Here is a 17247-nt window from a genome sequence, read left to right on the forward strand (position 1 = left end):
TGCCAACAGCTGTTGATGGAGATGTTTGCTGAAAAGGAGCAAATCGTATGGAGGAGATGACCAGTTTTCCTGTTTCTCTTTAAAGGAAGAAGAAACACTAGGATGTTTGTGCGCTGATGGGTAGGACCCACTAGCAGGGGGAATGGAAGGTTCTGGGTCCTTGAGCTGGGAAGGACAGCTTGTTCCTTCTCCTTGTCTTAACTGCACACTCCACTTCCTGTACTGGTCCGGCTCCTGTGATCCTCCGCTGCCCAGAACCCTGCTCTTCTCCTCTCTCCACACCTCCTTGGTTGTCAATGGTGTGGCTTCAAACCCTGTCTCCCATCTGACTCTCTCCTCAGCATGCAAATGCTGGGCATTCACGCTGGCTGTCCCAGGAGCCCCACACACTCTTTGACTTCGGGGTGGGGCAAAGGATTTCACCATGCCCTTCACACACTGCTAGCCAGACCTTGCATGTAACATGGTGAGAAAGGGTAAGAAGCCAGCTGAGCAACTCTAGAGCCAGGCTTCCACTACATACTTCCTTAAGGGAAGCGCTGTAGTTTCTTATTTTCAAACTGCATTAGAAAAATCTTTATTGTAATTAGTACACAGCTATTCACATTTCAGTCAGAAAGAAAAAGTATTGCTTTGTGGTAATAAATATTCATGTGAGAAAAGTCTGCAAATTGGTTTATTCTCACAAGTTACTGTTGGGAGAAGTCCTTCAAACAAGTCAGTGAAAATAATTAGCGCAGATTCTTCACGGCTGCTCTCGCAGGCACCCTCTGTATTATGACTTTATAACCGAGTCCTCTGTCTGTGGCTGTCCATGGCTACACGAGGGCCGTGAACTGCCTCACCGTCCTCTCACTTTCTCTTCTCAGCTCTTCAATGTGTGCATCCAGGCGCTCTAGAATATGGTGAGACCGTAGCTCCTCTTCCTCCAGGAACCTGGTAGCTATCGATCCCAGAGGAGAGATGGGCAGCGAGCACTGGGAGAGGGACAAACCGTGACATGTGTTAGGAAGCAGGGATGGATGTTCTGACACTATTTGTGATATTTTCTGCCTAGCAATGCAAAGGGGAAATTTTCCTCTGAAGAGATATTTTTATCTTAATGTCAAGAAAAAGGAAAGGAGAGTTCTGAAAACATTGCACCACAGGTCTATTTCTTTCTGACCCAAGCAGTGTCCACGTGAAGTGTAAAATTGGTATAGAAAAGCTCGTCACTAGTTGGAGAGGAGCTCAGCTCAGACTTGAGTGCCTGCCTGCCACTGAGACAAGAGCACAGCCAACGCCTGCTACTTCAGATGCTGAACACCACTCTCTCTTCACAGCACTGAAAATCCACAGGAAGCAAACTGGATGCTGGGTAAGAATCAATACTTTCTCCCTTTCTCAAAATTCCATTCCATGGTCTTTGATCTGCAATTCTTGGATCTGGTGATGTTTCAGATCTCAGGTTTTTGAAGGTAATACAGGAAATCTACCCCTCATTTACAGTTCTATTTGAACATTACCCTGAATGCTGAGTTAGCACAAGCGGCTGCCTCCAGAGTAAATAAACACACAGTATAGACATACATACACCATGGAAGAGTCCCTTGTCTCCATCTGACGAAACAGAAGTGGGTTTCCAGAGTGAGAAATGACTTTCCTGGGGCTGACAGCACACTAACTGGGGCTGGAACTAAAACTCTCACACTGCACGGTGTAGCAACACCACACGAACACAGACAGAAATGCAGGACGAGGCTGCCCTGTGCTACCTCCGTTAGGAACGTGTAAACCAGCTCTCCTTTTCTGTGTATGTCCACACACGGGCACAGCAGGACTACAGTAAAGTCTAACGGGCAGGCAAGCAGGCAACTGCTGAATAATCAGGGCAATTATGCTGGCCCTGCAGAGTGCTAGCACCAAATATCGAGTAGTTCTGAAGGAAAATACATGGATGCTCACACTAATCAGAAAAAGCAACATCAATAAAATTCACATCATCGCAGGTCAGAGAAGGTATGTTGCCAAACTTAGGAAGAAAGTCACTTTTCTGGGTGGTGAGTTTTTTGTTTGTTTTGTTTTTAACTACATGTAAGTAAAACAGACATGTATTTGACAACTAAAGGGGAACCTTTCCATGAAATTGTTGACATGTTTTACAAAAATCAAGGTTACTGAACTTTTACAAGGATACGACCACAGCTGACAAGAGACAATGACTGGTCCAACACAAGAACTTCCCTACTGAGGACAAAGAACAATAAAGTCCAGTGGTGGGGACGACTGGGACCACTACAGGTACCTAAAGCACACTCTGCACACCTCAGATGTACCGCCCTCTGCCACCTAACACCAGCCCCTCTTTTCCTTTCTCTCTATCCATGCTTTGGGACTCCACTGGCATCCAGAAAACAGTCCTCGATGCAATGGCTGCAGCACAGTCAGCACTCTCTGGAAAAGGCAGGCAGGAAGGTGCAGGCTAACGGCAGTGGATACCTATACTCATATTTCAGAATGTGAGTTTGAAGTCATGGTGGCTGAATGTGCTTTCACAAGTAAAACTGCATGGTGGCAATGTGTGAAAATAATAAAGGGCACTGACTGGGACCCGGTAAGAAAAAAATCAAAAACAAAATACCCTCTCCAACTTAAAATAAAAAATAAAATAAATGTTAAGATCAGAACGTTTCCATACCGAAGACACAAACTCTTCTTGGTCATTCATACAGTCAGACAGGATGTCAGAAAAGTTGGCATCATTTATATCTAGCATTGAAGGCAAAGAGTGAGCATGGCACAGAAAGTTGGAAGGCAGAGACACGGTGGAGCTGTCAGGGCTGATGTGAGAACTCCGGGGACTGGGGCCCCTGGCCATGGGGTCTTTGCTACCCAACACTTGTTCTTGAGGCGAGTGGTGACCTGTTTTATACTGCTCAGTCTTTATTCCATCATGTCTGTGCTGGCCATGGGTTGGCCTGGATAGCAGATTAGAAAACAAAATGAATGAAATATTGTAGCAACTTTTCTTTCTGATAACTGCTGAAAGAAGTATGCTCATTTGAATGTTAAATAAGAGGCTAGGTACGAGGCACTGTCACTTACAAAGGAGCAGCCCACTTGGGGACAAGTGTTCTTCACTCATTCAAGCTCTACTCTCATGTTTCCACCATACAGAGGCCAAACAAGCTGCCTCTGTGATTCAGAGTGAGCAGGCAGGGCAGCCCTATGCCCAGGGAAGAGACATAATGCTACTGTGGGTGAGAGTGGGGGTGGGGAGCCACCAAAGGCTTCTGATTAGAAAACACACAAGCTACATATGATGAACTGAAGCCACTTGACTTCTCATTGAATGAATCTTTCTAATGGTAATAGCCTAAAATTAATTAACCAAAAATACAATGGCCTCTTTTTATAAAAAGCCACGTTTTACTTCTTATAGAACAGGTGGGATAGAGGTGGTGGGAGGCAGCATGGAAAGGCTCTGGGGAACAAGATGGTGCTCACACTACATCCAGGGTACACAGAACAAAGGCTGTAACGAAGTAAGGGCCGAACCACCTGAGCCGCGTGTGCACACTGTCGTCAGAATTAAATCCCGAGCCTGTGATGGCTACTTCTCAAAGCAGAGAAAATCACATTGCAGCACACACATTTCAAAGAGACTTTTAAGAAACTTTACTTAAACTCTGTGTTCTTGAACTCGGCTGCTCTGCTATGTGCTGGTTTAGAGATCCTGCCATCGTTTTTTTTACACACGAGAGTAGCATGCTGCAGCTGAGACTTGGTGTTCATCAGATCTTTCTGGAGTTGTTGATTTTCAGACACTAATTTATTTAATGCCTCAATATAATTCTCCTGAAGGTCTGCTAGTGAAATCTCTTTTGCCTAATAGAAAAAGAATACTAGAATCACTCATGTGTTGAAGGGTACATACGATCAATCTAGAACGGTGCTGGCTGAAATAGTTTCGTTTTTAGCTTTACTAATCCATGGCTTTACTTAAAGGAAGTGAAAATTTGTCTTTAGCCATGTTAAGATGAACACAGAGAAAGCATCAGTCTTCCTAGAGGAAAGGGGGGAGAATATTGGGGGCAGGATGGCTTCCTCCTATACATGGGCATACAAGGGACAGAAAGAGGACAGAGGAAAGCTTCAAAAATAAGAGACAGGAGAAATCAAGAATATAACAGCCATGGCTCTTAAGAATGAGGGGCTCCCTTCCCACCCTACCCCCGCTCACACAGAGAATACCTGTGAAAGAAAATAAAAAGAACTAATTCAAAGAAAGTAATTTAAACACAAGGTTCTAAAAAATTCTGGCCAATTGGGGTAGTTTTTAAATAAATACCCTCTCCCCTTAAGCACTTTATGGCACCTAGTTTTACATAAAGTTAGGCGACATAAAAGCAGGAATCAGGTATATGGCAGGAATTACTACTGTGACCATGGTCTTAGTTCTAGGACCACGCATCTTATTTCTTGATAATACAGGTCTAGTTTTGTTTTCTAATGAGAGACTTCAATTAGAATTCTAAAAAATAATGGTGATCTTTACAGTTTAGCATTTCATTGTCTGTAAAGAAAAAATTGTGAAAGCAAGCTGGTAAACAGTGTTCTGATAAACATAATTTACCTGTCAAGTCACACACGTGTACATAAACCTGTAAACTAGGAATTACAAGATCTTTCAGTAGCTGCCCATGTCTGACGACATCCCAGAGAAACATATTTGCAGGACACGGGATTACACTGCCAACTACTACCCATCCTTGTGTTTGCAGGACACATGGCTACACTGTCAACCTCTACCCATCTTTAACGTGATCAATATTCATCAGAGCTGCTGCTTTCATTACCATAATTAGATTAATTTAGAAAAGTAATCTCACCTTCCCAGGTGGTAGCATGCAAGTACTTCCTAATAATTATGTTTTGATAATTTGTACAAGGTATCAACACTGCATGTAACTCTGGGTCCACAGAAAGCTAAGACTGACAGGATTTTTTACCACTTTGATGTCTAAAAATCATTAAACTAGCGTTTCTCAACCAGTGAGCTACAGCCCCCTTTGGCAAACCTCTATCTCCAAAAATATTTATATTACAATTCATAACTGTAGCAAAATTACATTTATAAAGTAGCAACAAAAAAATTTATGGTTGGAGGCCACCACAACGTGAAGAACTGTATTAAAGAGTCAACGCATTAGGAAGGTTGAGAACCACTGCACATACATTAAAAAGATATAATACTTGTATTTCCATGCATCTTTCTGGAATCTCCACAATTTAGTGGTTTATTAACAACTACTCCAGGAACATGAACGGTGAAGATAGCACAACCACTGGGTAGCAGGCCTACTTAGTGGGTAAAGAAGGGTCAGTGTTCCCAGTAGGATTCAGGAAAAGCTCAGCTGCACAGAACTCTGGGCAGAGTCCGACTGTGACATTCCTGAAAGCTCTCAGTTCTGAATGTGAACAGGGAATCACTGTATCACATAAGGGCCCCTAAATCTTTAACACTGCCAAATCACATATTCTTAAAGGATTCTGTAGTATAAATCAGATTAGTTAATTATTCACTCAGTGTTGGTTTTATTGGGGCATACAAGGTCATTTGTTATCCATACTCCCACTCAGTTACTTACCCACTCACCCACTAATCCACCCATTTATCGTCCATCCATCCAGTCACTAAGCCAGACAGCTCGTTAGCTAACTGGCTTCCCAACCCCTGCCCTCCATCCATCTTCCACTTCCTTTATAAAATGTCTAGTTATAGGACTGAGAAGACGGTTCAGTTGGCAAAGAACTTGCCATGCAAGAGGACCAGTGCTCAGATTTATAACACTCATGTAAATGCTGGCCGAGTGGAGTGGTAGACTGCCTGTAAAACTGGGAAAGAGGAAACAGGATCTCTGGAGCAAGGTAGCTAACTAGATCAGCCAAGTCAGCAAGCTCAGGGTTCAAGTGAGAGACCCTGCCTCAGTATTAAGGTGGAGGATGTTACAGGAAGATGCCAAGTGCCAATCTCTAGATTCCATTCATGCACACACATACACACATGTGCCTCCACACATGAAGACAAGTATCTACCACACACAAAAATATAAAAGCAAACATTTTGTAAATGTTTGGCTATTGCCTCCTCTCCTATTTTTCCCCATCCATATGAGTTTGTGCTTTTAAAAAAAAAAAAAAAAAAAAAAAAAAAAAAAACAACTTTCATTATATCAAAGGGATGTGGAGTGGGGGCAAAACTGAATGAATATTTCCATCTGCTGAATTAAAGACAGCATATTTCACAGTACAGTCACAGACCAACCATTTTAGTAACTGGTTTATTTCACAATACTGCTGTGCCCACTTCTAGACATTTACTCCTACAAGATGGGTTCTTTGGGAATGCAAACTGCTGAAGACACTGAAGAACATGACTATTAATATCACAGTTGTAAATACTCTGGTGTACTTAGGGCTGTATGTATTTACAGCTTGATGTCCACACCCAAACTTTCCTAAGGTCATATCAATGTGCACAGCAGAACCTGTCCTTTTAATATTTGCCAACAGAAGCCATACATTAGCTTTTTTCTTTTTTTTTCTTTTCTTCTTCTTTTTTTTTTTTTTTTTTTTTTGGTTTTTCGACACAGGGTTTCTCTGCAGCTTTTTTTAGAGCCTGTCCTGGAACTAGCTCTTGTAGACCAGGCTGGCCTCGAACTCACAGAGATCCGCCTGCCTCTGCCTCCCGAGTGCTGGGATTAAAGGCGTGCGCCACCACCGCCCGGCTAATACATTAGCTTTTTAAAGCATTATCAAGTCCATTAGCAAGAGAAATTTTATTTTTAAAAATATTGGTTATTAGGAAAGTTGAACAGCTTCCCTCGCTCACTTGAATTTAAATTTCTATGAAATATCTACTCTGTTCTTTGCCATTTTCCTTCTGCATGCCTTTCCTATTACTCTTCAGGACATTCTTATTTGTTGATAGCCTGTGTCTGCTTATAGATTACTTCTTCTTGTCTGCCATTTGTTTTATTTTTATTTATTTATTTATTTACTCCTTTTGCAGTGCAAGGGATATTAAATCCAGAGCCTCATGCTAGGTGATTGCTCTCCATCTAAGATACACTCCCAGTTCTTTTGCTGTTACTTTTATTCTGAGACAGGGTCTTGCCCAGTTTGGCCTTGAACTCTTAGTCCTCCTGCCTCAGCCTCCAGAGTAGCTGAGTTTATAAACATGAGCTGCCATACCTGGCTTCTATTATTAGTCTTTTTAATAGAGTCTTTTGCCATCCAGAAATTTTACATTTTTATGTTGTAAACTCCTTTATGGCTTCATGATGCTCAGAGAATCTTACCCATCTGAAAGATTACAGAAATAGTCTCCTATTTTTCTAGTTGAAAGTAAGTGTTCTTCTAGCCTTTTGCATTTTCTTCCATCTCTGCCTCCATGATTGTGAAATTGGAACTAGTTGGGAGCAAATAGAGAGCCTTGTGTGACTATACATCTTTTTGGAGGCAGAACACTCCCTAGAAGTTCAGAAAAAAAGAATTCAGTCTTCAGACATTTGACCTATACCAAAAAAAGATGGGTCAGAATAGATGTATCATTTTATAAATCATAATAATTTTGAAATAAAATGTTTAAAGAACATCACACTGCCTATAAGTCATTCTTGTTCTCTCTGATTTCACAGTAGCTTATATGTATTTCTCACAGTCTCTATTAAATTAGTGGAATGTCTTTAGAATCAAGAATTTGATCACTCATCCAGTGTTCAATCTAGCACTTAATATTCTAGAATATTTGACAAAATAAACTATACCTCAACGAAATGCAATAAAACCTGAATTATTTCAAAGATGGCATACTTTATAATAAAAAGACACTGTGAGCACCAGAACACAGGACTAAGAGCAGCACCCGGATCCATTTCACGCTTACTGCAGCACCATGCTGAACCCTTTGCGGACATTCTACTTGCTGAGAACACAGACTATACAAGCATCGTATCTCACAGGGAACAGGAAACTATTCTACTGCTGCAGCAAAAACTCCTCTGGCAGTAGGACACTTGCGTTTCATCTGCGACTACACCTACCAAGGGACTGTTCCGCTAGTTTAATTCTAACTCCAACTACCGTCAATATTTACAAAGTTACTTTCAAAGGCTTCAAAAGTACAGCAGCTTAAGTGTCTATGTGGGTACCTCGTGCAAGCCCAGCTCCAGCTTCATCACTGTTTCAGAAAGACGGCGATTTTCTAACTTGAGTGATTCTAGCTGACTCAGAATCTCCTGAGGAAGGAAAATCAGGGTGAAAAAACTCACATAAATCAAATTATCTTACAAAGCTTTTCCATGGATAATTTTCACTAGTCTAGTTGTTCTCATCTACATCCTCCATTCATATAAACATTTTAAAAAGTGTGCACATACAGTGTGTGTTGCATGTACATACGGGCACAGGTGTGCCTACCATGCATGTATGCAGAAACCAGAGCCAGAGAGTTCTCAGAATCCACCTGTCTCTGCCCACCCCACCCCACCCCACCCCCACAATGCTGGGGTAACAGAATACAACAAGCAGCCTTGCCTGATCTTTTATGTAGGTTCTGGGAGTCTGAACTCAGGTCCTCATTCGTACAGAGCAAGTGCTCTTACCCACTGAGCCATCTCCCAGGCCCCACACACCCTTTATAAAAGAATATGTCAAAGGTGTTAGCAGGTAAACTAGCATGCATGCGATTAAATGTCACTCCCAGTGATGGATGGAAGCTGGAAAGTTCTGGGTCACAGGTAAACCCGTAGTCACAACCTGCCTCCACCCCTGATCTTTCCACTTTCAATTAATTTCAGTCCCTGCCCTGCTGAGCTTTTCTACTTGACTATCTCTATGAAAAGACTCCTGCCTTCTTTCACACCTTCTTCCTCAGCAGAAACTGCCTGCAGAACTCATCACCATTACTTTTTTTAAAGCTCCAGCTCACTATCTCTTTTTTTGTTTGTTTGTTTTTATTTTTCGAGACAGGGTTTCCCTGAACAGCCTTGGCCCCTGGCTGTCCTGGAACTAGCTTCAGTAGACCAGGCTGGCCTTGAACTCACAGAAATCCACCTGCCTCTGCCTTCCAGTGCTGGGATTAACCACCACCACCTGGCTTCCCACTATCTTTTTTAACCCAAATTGAGAAATATCTTAAGTCTGATTTAAGTCACTCTTGTGCAATACTCTATTGAAGTATTGAAGCCACTATGTCTGGGGAAGGGGAATTTCAAATGCCAACTTCATGCAAAGACTTCCAAAACTAAAGGGCTAAACCTCGGATTCCAGTCTTTCCATGGAGCTGACTAACCAGTTTTCCCATATAAAAGTCCAGGCTTTATCTGAAACCAAATGAGCCACACCAACATCCCCCTTCACTAGCTTCCCTATCGTGTACCTCTAAGACTTGTATCGTCCTCCCCAACCCTTCAGCTATTTTCTGTCCCATTACAGAGCATTACTCGGCTGCACAAACTTAACTTCCTCAGTAACAGCTTCTTTCACTGTCTACTCTGCCATCCCAGTCTAATCAAACACAACGCCTAGCTAAGAAACCTGAGAAGCCAGCATTTCCCCCTACAGCCTTCGCACACTGCTCAGGCACACACGCAGGGTCTCTTCCACCCTTACTCATTCTCCACTTGCAGCAGTAGAGACCTTTACTCTAGACTGGGAATTCCCTGGCTATGCCCAGAACCTTGCCCACACAGTACTGAGGTGTCTATTTTCCTTGTCTGGATCCATAAAACCTCCCCACCAACCCTCACTACACTGTTTGCTGACCATCCAAAATAGGTGTCTACTAAAAGCTCACTGAGGTAAATATGGAAGTTATACCTTAAGCAAATTCATTCTTTGAAAACAAACAAGCAAATATCAATTAGAAAGCTCTGGGTGGACTTTACCTTATGCTCTACTGCCTTTTCTTCTGCTTTCTGCATCTCGGCCTTCAGCTGCTTTTCCATGTCTGAGGAGGAACACTTGGCAGAAGCAATAGTGATATCTCGCTGGTGTAACTCCCGAGTCAGCTGGGAGATCTCCATCTTCATTCCTTCCAGCGCAGAGCTATAGGTCTGATCAGCCTGAAGGATCTGTTCTTTCAACTAGAGAAGCACAAAAACATCAAAAGTGCAGAGACGGTATTTAGAATTTGGGAATATGGTAGTATACAGGGTTAATTTTAGCACTCAGGAGGCGCAGTCAGAGGCAGGAAGACCCAAAGACTGAGACCAGCCTGCTCTAGTCAGTGATTTTGAGGCCAGATTGAACGTCATTGTAAGATCCTGTCTCAAAAAACGAGGTCTGGGGATGCAGCTCAATGTATAGCACTTGCCTAGCATGCATAAGGCCCCAGAAAAAAAAACTACTTAGAGAGAAAGACACTTGGTTAATGGTTACCAGGGAAGGGTGTCACCTTCTTTGGTGGTGTAGTCACTGACAGATTGCTCCAGTAAATAACCCCTAACAATGTTCCTGTAAGCAACCCTAACTAAACTCAGTAGTCCTAAAAAACAAACAAACAAACAAAGTGAAAGCAGCAGAGAGGCTAGATGGGAAAGGTGAGCTCAGCAGTAGAGGGGACAGAAGAAGGCAACGGTGGTGAATATGATAGCAGCACATAGTATTATTATGAAACTGACAAATCAATGTTTAAAATGGACATAATTTAACTAAGAAAATATATGAAACATTAATAAGGCAACACTTAACTCAAGACATAAAATTATTCCTAGATTAAATAGACAGAAAATGAGCAATTTACCAACTTGTATAATTATTCTGAAAGTCTGGTGGTTAAACTTAAAATCGTGTATTAAGTATCAGAAGAGCATGAGTTAAACATTGAGGGTCAATGTCCTTCAAGGTCTATGCCCAATTTATGTAGAGGGCCCTAAGACTTTCATTCTTCTCACGGCTACAAATTAAAATTTTGTTTTTTGTTTATCTGGTTTTCTGGTTCATAGAACAGACATAAAAGATAATAGGAAGAATGGAGCAAGAGCTTTTGGGGAGATGGCTCAAGCTACAACGCACCTACAGGAGAAGCATGAGGACCTTGCCTGCATTCCTAGCACCCAGTAAAACATGTCCTGGCAGTTTGTATGTGTCTGTAACCCTAGCATAGGGAGAGAGGACATATGTCATCCTGGAATCAAAGACCAGCTAGGCTAGTCAACCAATGAGTACTGAGTTCAGCAAGAGCCCCTGAGAAATCCTGTCTCAAAGAGGTGGGGGTGAATGTCCAGGAAGAGACAGCAATAGACAGACACCCAACATATACTTCTGGGCCCTATGCACACATATGAACACATGCGTGTACATGCACATGCATGCACACACTGATACACTCAAACTAGGAATAATCTCAAGAAGTAATGAAAATGTAATTAAACCACGCATGGATGGTGTCACACACGTCGGAATTCAAAGGCCAGAGGATCGTGAGTTTGAGGCCAACCTCAGCTACATAACAAGAGGTTTGCCTCTATACAAACAAGTAAATAAATGCCAACAAAGAGGAGAGCCAGAGCCCTTTATTAATTTATTGTTGGTATTTTGAGACAGTCTTGTATAGCCTAGCTGGCCTTGATTTCCTGTGTCTTCACTTCTCAAGTGCTACGACTATAGTGTACCAGCATACCTGGGCCAGGACCCTCTAATAGAAAGGCTCTGAATAACTCAACAGTCAAGGAGGACACTAACTGCATCACAGCAAAGAGGAAATACATATTTAGCCAATGAGAAAATGTTAAATGACAGGTCACATAATATGTTTTTAGAAGAAACAATACAATTATTTGGAAATCATTATGATGTTTAGAAGAAAGTTTTAGAGTTTGAAGTGAACAGATTTCAATTATATTTTTAATTTGCTGATTCTTTCACGATTTCATTCATATACACAATGTACTTTGATCATCTCCCCATCATCCTCTTATCCCTTCCGTCCCCACTGAACCTCTTCTTTCTAGCCAGACTTCCACCAAACATACTCCTGAACATCAGCCTTCCTAAACAGCTTTCCCTCACTAATTGTCTCCCCACTCACCCTTGGTCCATAAATACATCCACCTTTGTGACCCAGGCACACAGGGCTTCACCTTTTTAATCTCGGTCCTGTACTCATTGTTATGCCCTTCCATTCTCTTCAGTTCTTCGTATTTTTCCATTAATTCTTGGCTCAGCTGTTTACATGTTGCACTCACAGATTCCAAACTGTATTGCAGAAATACAACCACATATAAATAAAATTCTTGAAATCCATAAAATGGATTATTTAAATGTACCCTCTTGATGCCCAAGACATATCCTCCTTATACCTTAAACTTCATACCCCATATTAAAAGTCCCTTCCAGTTGCCCATAACCAGATGCAGCAAGTCCATCCCAAACCTTTGAGGTAGCTTTGACTTCAATGTTTACCTCCACTCCTTCCTCTTGATTTAAACTGAACTAGTTACAGAATTATAAAGGTACCAGCAACTTTACTAACAGTTTTACTACAGCCATATGATTTTTCTCTAACTGTATGAGAGAAGGAAAGCCACCAAGAACTGTCACAAGTGCAAACTTCATCACCTTACTGACACATATGCCAGACTATACAAAAACCTCAAGAACAACCTTTAAAGAATACTAACTCACAGGGCGGTGGTGGCACATGCCTTTAATCCCAGCACTCCAGAGGCAGAGACAGGTAGATCTCTGAGTTCTAGGCCAGCCTGGTCTAGAGTTTCAGGATAGCCAGAGCTACACAGAGAAACCTGTCTCAAAAAAATCAAATAATAATAATAACAATAATAATTAGTTATAATAGTAAGCATTATTTGACTGCATCTAAAGTAAACACATCCACCTCAATGGTGATCATGAATGTCTCACATACTCCAAAAGGGGTAAAGTCAAGGGTGTGAGCAAACAAAGCACGCCCAATACTAGTGCCTTCCAGAAACAGCAAAGTGGAAATGAAAGGATGTAATATATAGACAATCTAGAAAGTGCAAAGTGGCGTTTCTTCTTGTTCTCTGTTTGCCTAATGGCTAATTTTTTTGTTTGTTTGTTTTTCAAGACAGGGTTTCTCTGTAGCTTTGGAGTCTGTCCTGGAACTAGCTCTTGTAGACCAGGTTGTCCTAGAACTCTCTCTGTAGATTAGGCTGGCCTCAAACTCGCAAAGATCCGCCTGCCTCTGCCTCCCAAGTGTTGGGATTAAAGGCATGTACCACCACCACCCGGCATGGCAAATAATTTGTGTAAATATTTCACCTACCTTTTGCACACACAAAAAATTAGCACACAAGCAATTATGATAAATGAGTTTAAAACAATTTATCAAGATCTTCCCAGTAAAAAATGCTTACAAATATAACAAACTAAGTTTGTAACTCTGGCAAAAATAAGCATCACCTGCTACACTATGCCATGCTGTGCTACACTGTTATATACAACAACTACTATAGTATACTATGCCATTAGCCAGAATTCAATTCATAGACAAGAAAATCTAAATCATACCGTATAGGTGAGAAAGAAGAAATAACACGTGCCCACTATGTCCTCTCCAAGAACAGTTTCAGTGAAGTAGTAGAGAGGAAAGTAATTCAGGCCCCTACAGGGGGCCTAAAAAGGCAAAGGGTGACGTGAGGACAGTCAGAATATACAAATCTTGAAGAATTTGATTTTGAAGAACAAAGAAAGAGGAGATTTTTTTTTTTTTGATGCAGGTAAAAGGTTCAAAGGGGGTTTAACTGTTTTCAAAACGGAAGAGAGCACAGTATACTTTCTGTCTATCTAAATCATTCTGAAGAAAGAGCCCAGAGAAGAAATCAGGGCAGGAGCAAGTCAGTCTCAGACATCTCAGCAGACCACGGGCCCCGATGCAGGCAGACTGGCAGAAACACAGGACATTCTTTTCTATGTGTTCAATGAATTAGGAAGCAAGACCATTATGAATGCTAGAGGGGAAAATCAACTTTATTTTCCACTATTATTGTTATTTTGCTGAGTCAACACAAAGATCAAAGTTCATCCTAACAACTTGAAGTTTCAAACATGCAGCTAATTATCTACCTGCCTTCAAGACGAGTCACCTCTGCCTGCAGGAGCTCCTCGCTGGTGTGGCTGAAGTCCAGCTGTGACAGCACATTATCTAGGACTCCTGGGCCTGGAGAAGGGAACTTCCTTTCCACCTGACAGTTCTCCAGCGGCCTGAGGAGGACAGGAAAAGAAGGGAACAGTTCTCTTATTCTGGCAACAAGAACAGTGCAGAGCCAGCCTGCTGTCGCAACTGCTCTTGTAATTAAGCTCAGTCTGCCGTCTGCTTTGTGGATAAAAAGAAATATATACCAGAAGAACAATCCAGGGTCAGTAGCAATTTAATCGTTACTAGGATTTGGCATATTTTCAAAGGGAAAAGCCACATAAAATAGCAAAATCACTTTGTTGAAACTTGATTGCTAACTGATAATTACAAGATGGTCAGGCGAGATGTACGACTTAAACAAATTCACTTAATTATTTTTTACTATAAACCTAGCAATAACAGATATACAAAAACAAACCCAGGGCTGGGGATGTATAGCTTAGCTGGTAGAGTACTCCCATGGCATGCATGAAGCCCTGAGACTAGGTGTGGTCACATGCACTGGTAACCCCAGCACTTGAGAAATAAACACAGGAGGATCAGGAGTTCAACGTCATCCTCAAAGTATTAATTTTAAAGGTAGACTGGGACACATAAGATCCTATTTCAAAACTTAGCAATAATAATACAATAAAATCAGTTTTCAGAAGGGCTAGCTCAGTGACAGGTTGTTACTGACGACAAGCAGCTATGCCCTAGTCTCCTACAGCATGGAGGTTCATTAGCCAATGAGGAAAAAATAAGTTCTCAATTTTATGATCCTCAGAATCATAGAAACTCAAATGAAAAGGAGACAAAACTATCCATGAAAATGTTATGATAATGAGAATCTAACTCATAAATTAAAACCAAGTCAGACAAGATGATCAAACACAGAAATGTAAATGTTCAATATTAAAATTGGCATCCAATGCCAAACCTTCAAATGGACTAGCAGAATAATACTTAAGATTCGAACAGACCTCATGCTTTCTATGGAGTGCTGAGTGTCAACTGTCTTTAATTTTGTTTGCAGTTTTTCTTTCTTCATTTTTGCCTCAAGGATGAAGTTTTCTTGAGATTGAAGACTTGCCTTCAATCCTTTCTGTTCTTCCTGCAGAGCCTGCAAAAAGAAAAAAGTCAGATATTATTACAACTTTTCCTCAGCTCTTTCTTTTTCCTGCAGAGCCTGCAAAATACTCCCCCCCCCAAAAAAAAAAAAAAAAAAAAAAAAAAAAAAAAAAAAAAAAAAGGTCAGGTAACATTACAGCATTTCTATTTCATGAGAAAAGCAACCAGAGAGGCTGACTGTAAGTTTTATGACAAGGACAGTATTAATACAGCTATCAGCAGCTGAGCCATCAGCCTCAGCTCAAGGAGAAAGCTGAGAATTCTGGAACATAGTTCTAGGTCAACCAGTCTTAAACACTCATACGCGTTTCCCTAACCTAAGCATTCTAACACACACCTCTAATAACTTCTCAGACTCCCTCAGTTTCTCCTCCTTCTGTCGCTGCTCCTGAAGGATAGTCATATTGGTCCCCATCAGGTCATTAACCCTCATATTAAGGCGCTCTATTTCCAGCTCGTTGGCACAAATAGTGTCCTTGGCCCGCTCAAGCTTACTGCTCAGGTGCTGGATTTCTGACTGGCTGGACAGCTCCACAGACTCTAATTTCTGTTTCCGGTTAGCAAGCTGAGCCTAGAAAAATATTAATTTTTTATTATTAAAATTATTATTAGGGATTATTAATAGGAAAAGAGAAGTGATAAAAGAATAATCAACAAAATAATCAATAACTGTATTCACTGAGGAAAAAGTACTCATAGGAAGGACTGGTTCAATCAGCGGTTTTTGGAGACTTCTGAGCTGACAGATATAACCAAATATACACAGCTGATAGTGGCATCACTATCAAAGTCTACTCAAATAAAAGGACTTCAAGCAACTGTGTCATGGGCCTGTGGTGTACAGTGCCTGGCCTTACAGTTCTGCACGCCAGCTGAGTATTTTGGCTTTCCACGTTCTGGTTTTCTCAAGTTTAATTCAGTATCCAAACTGGCTTTTCATCTATACATTTAAAATGAACATAAATCATTTGTAAAGGTAAACTTCCTTTATTTTAAACATCTTTTAAGAAAAAGACACACAATTTTATTTTAGAAATTCAAACAGAAATATCTCTGTGGAATTCATCTGCTACAGATTTAAAGATTTTACTGTATATAATACAGGATCAAACTCTTGTACTTTATATTATGGTGACACGAAGATGCTGCTGGGAGAAAGAGAAAGAGATGGAGGGAGGGAGGGAGGGAGGGAGGGAGGGAGGGAGGGAGGGAGGGAGGGAGGGAGGGAGGGAGGGAGGGACAACAGGCAAACACAGACAAACAATGTTTGTGTAAATGAGCTCAAGGCTTTAGGGTAGAGGCAACTGTTCTGTCTTTTGACCAGATCCCTAGAATGGTGTGTGTGACAGTCAACCCAGCTTGACTGCTAACTGCTATGTATGCAATTGTCTCCACACTTTCAAAAACAATCTAATCTCCTTCTTACTAAGAGGAAATCTTCCACAGAACCCTCTGCAGAAGTAAATACAGAGACTGGTTGAGGGTAGGAAGGAGAAAAAGTCTGTGGCTCTCTGCTGAGCTTCAGTTCACTCCAACCCTAACCTATCCACCAGCCTGGAGCTCACAGGACACAGTTGGAAACCTCTGCCCAAATGAGAACTCTGGGGGACAGACAACACAGAAAACTCAACACTGTGACCTCTATGTAACACTGGGATCACTATGTAACACTGGGATTGCTATGTAACACTAGGATTGTTATGTAACACTGTGACCACTATGTAACACTGTGATTGTTATGTAACACTGGGATCACTATGTAACACTGGGATCGCTATGCAACACTGTGATTGCTATGTATCATGGAGATTGCTATGTAACACGGCGATTGCTATGTAAAACTAAGATGACTATGTAACACTAAAAGCAAATTCAGATCTGAAGCTTTAGCTGTGTTAAACAACAGTGTAACCAGATTTGCTATTTTAAATTAGCTTCTCAGTTTTGAAAATCAAGTCTTCTTTTAATCA

General features: G+C 41.3%; 1 protein-coding gene across 4 annotated transcripts in view; it reads right to left on the reverse strand.

Moving 5' to 3' along the window:
* Positions 1–658: 658 nt before the first annotated feature.
* The window catches only part of Cep63 (centrosomal protein 63), a 46584-nt gene continuing 29995 nt past the window's right edge, over positions 659–17247 (reverse strand). For 3 of the 4 annotated variants that reach the window (XM_038322393.2, XM_038322392.2, XM_038322391.2), the window contains 7 exons: positions 15615–15848; positions 15130–15269; positions 14095–14232; positions 12129–12243; positions 9933–10130; positions 8196–8282; positions 659–977 (listed from right to left, as the gene is read on the reverse strand). In XM_038322393.2, the coding sequence (XP_038178321.1) occupies positions 819–977; positions 8196–8282; positions 9933–10130; positions 12129–12243; positions 14095–14232; positions 15130–15269; positions 15615–15848 (1071 nt within the window). In that variant the 3' untranslated portion in view covers positions 659–818. Of the gene's footprint in view, positions 978–2677; positions 2958–3661; positions 3868–8195; positions 8283–9932; positions 10131–12128; positions 12244–14094; positions 14233–15129; positions 15270–15614; positions 15849–17247 lie in introns of all 4 variants that reach the window. The other variant, XM_038322394.2, reaches the window with a different exon arrangement.

The sequence above is a fragment of the Arvicola amphibius genome, chromosome 3 (assembly GCF_903992535.2).
Source record: "Arvicola amphibius chromosome 3, mArvAmp1.2, whole genome shotgun sequence".
Lineage (NCBI taxonomy): Eukaryota > Metazoa > Chordata > Mammalia > Rodentia > Cricetidae > Arvicola > Arvicola amphibius.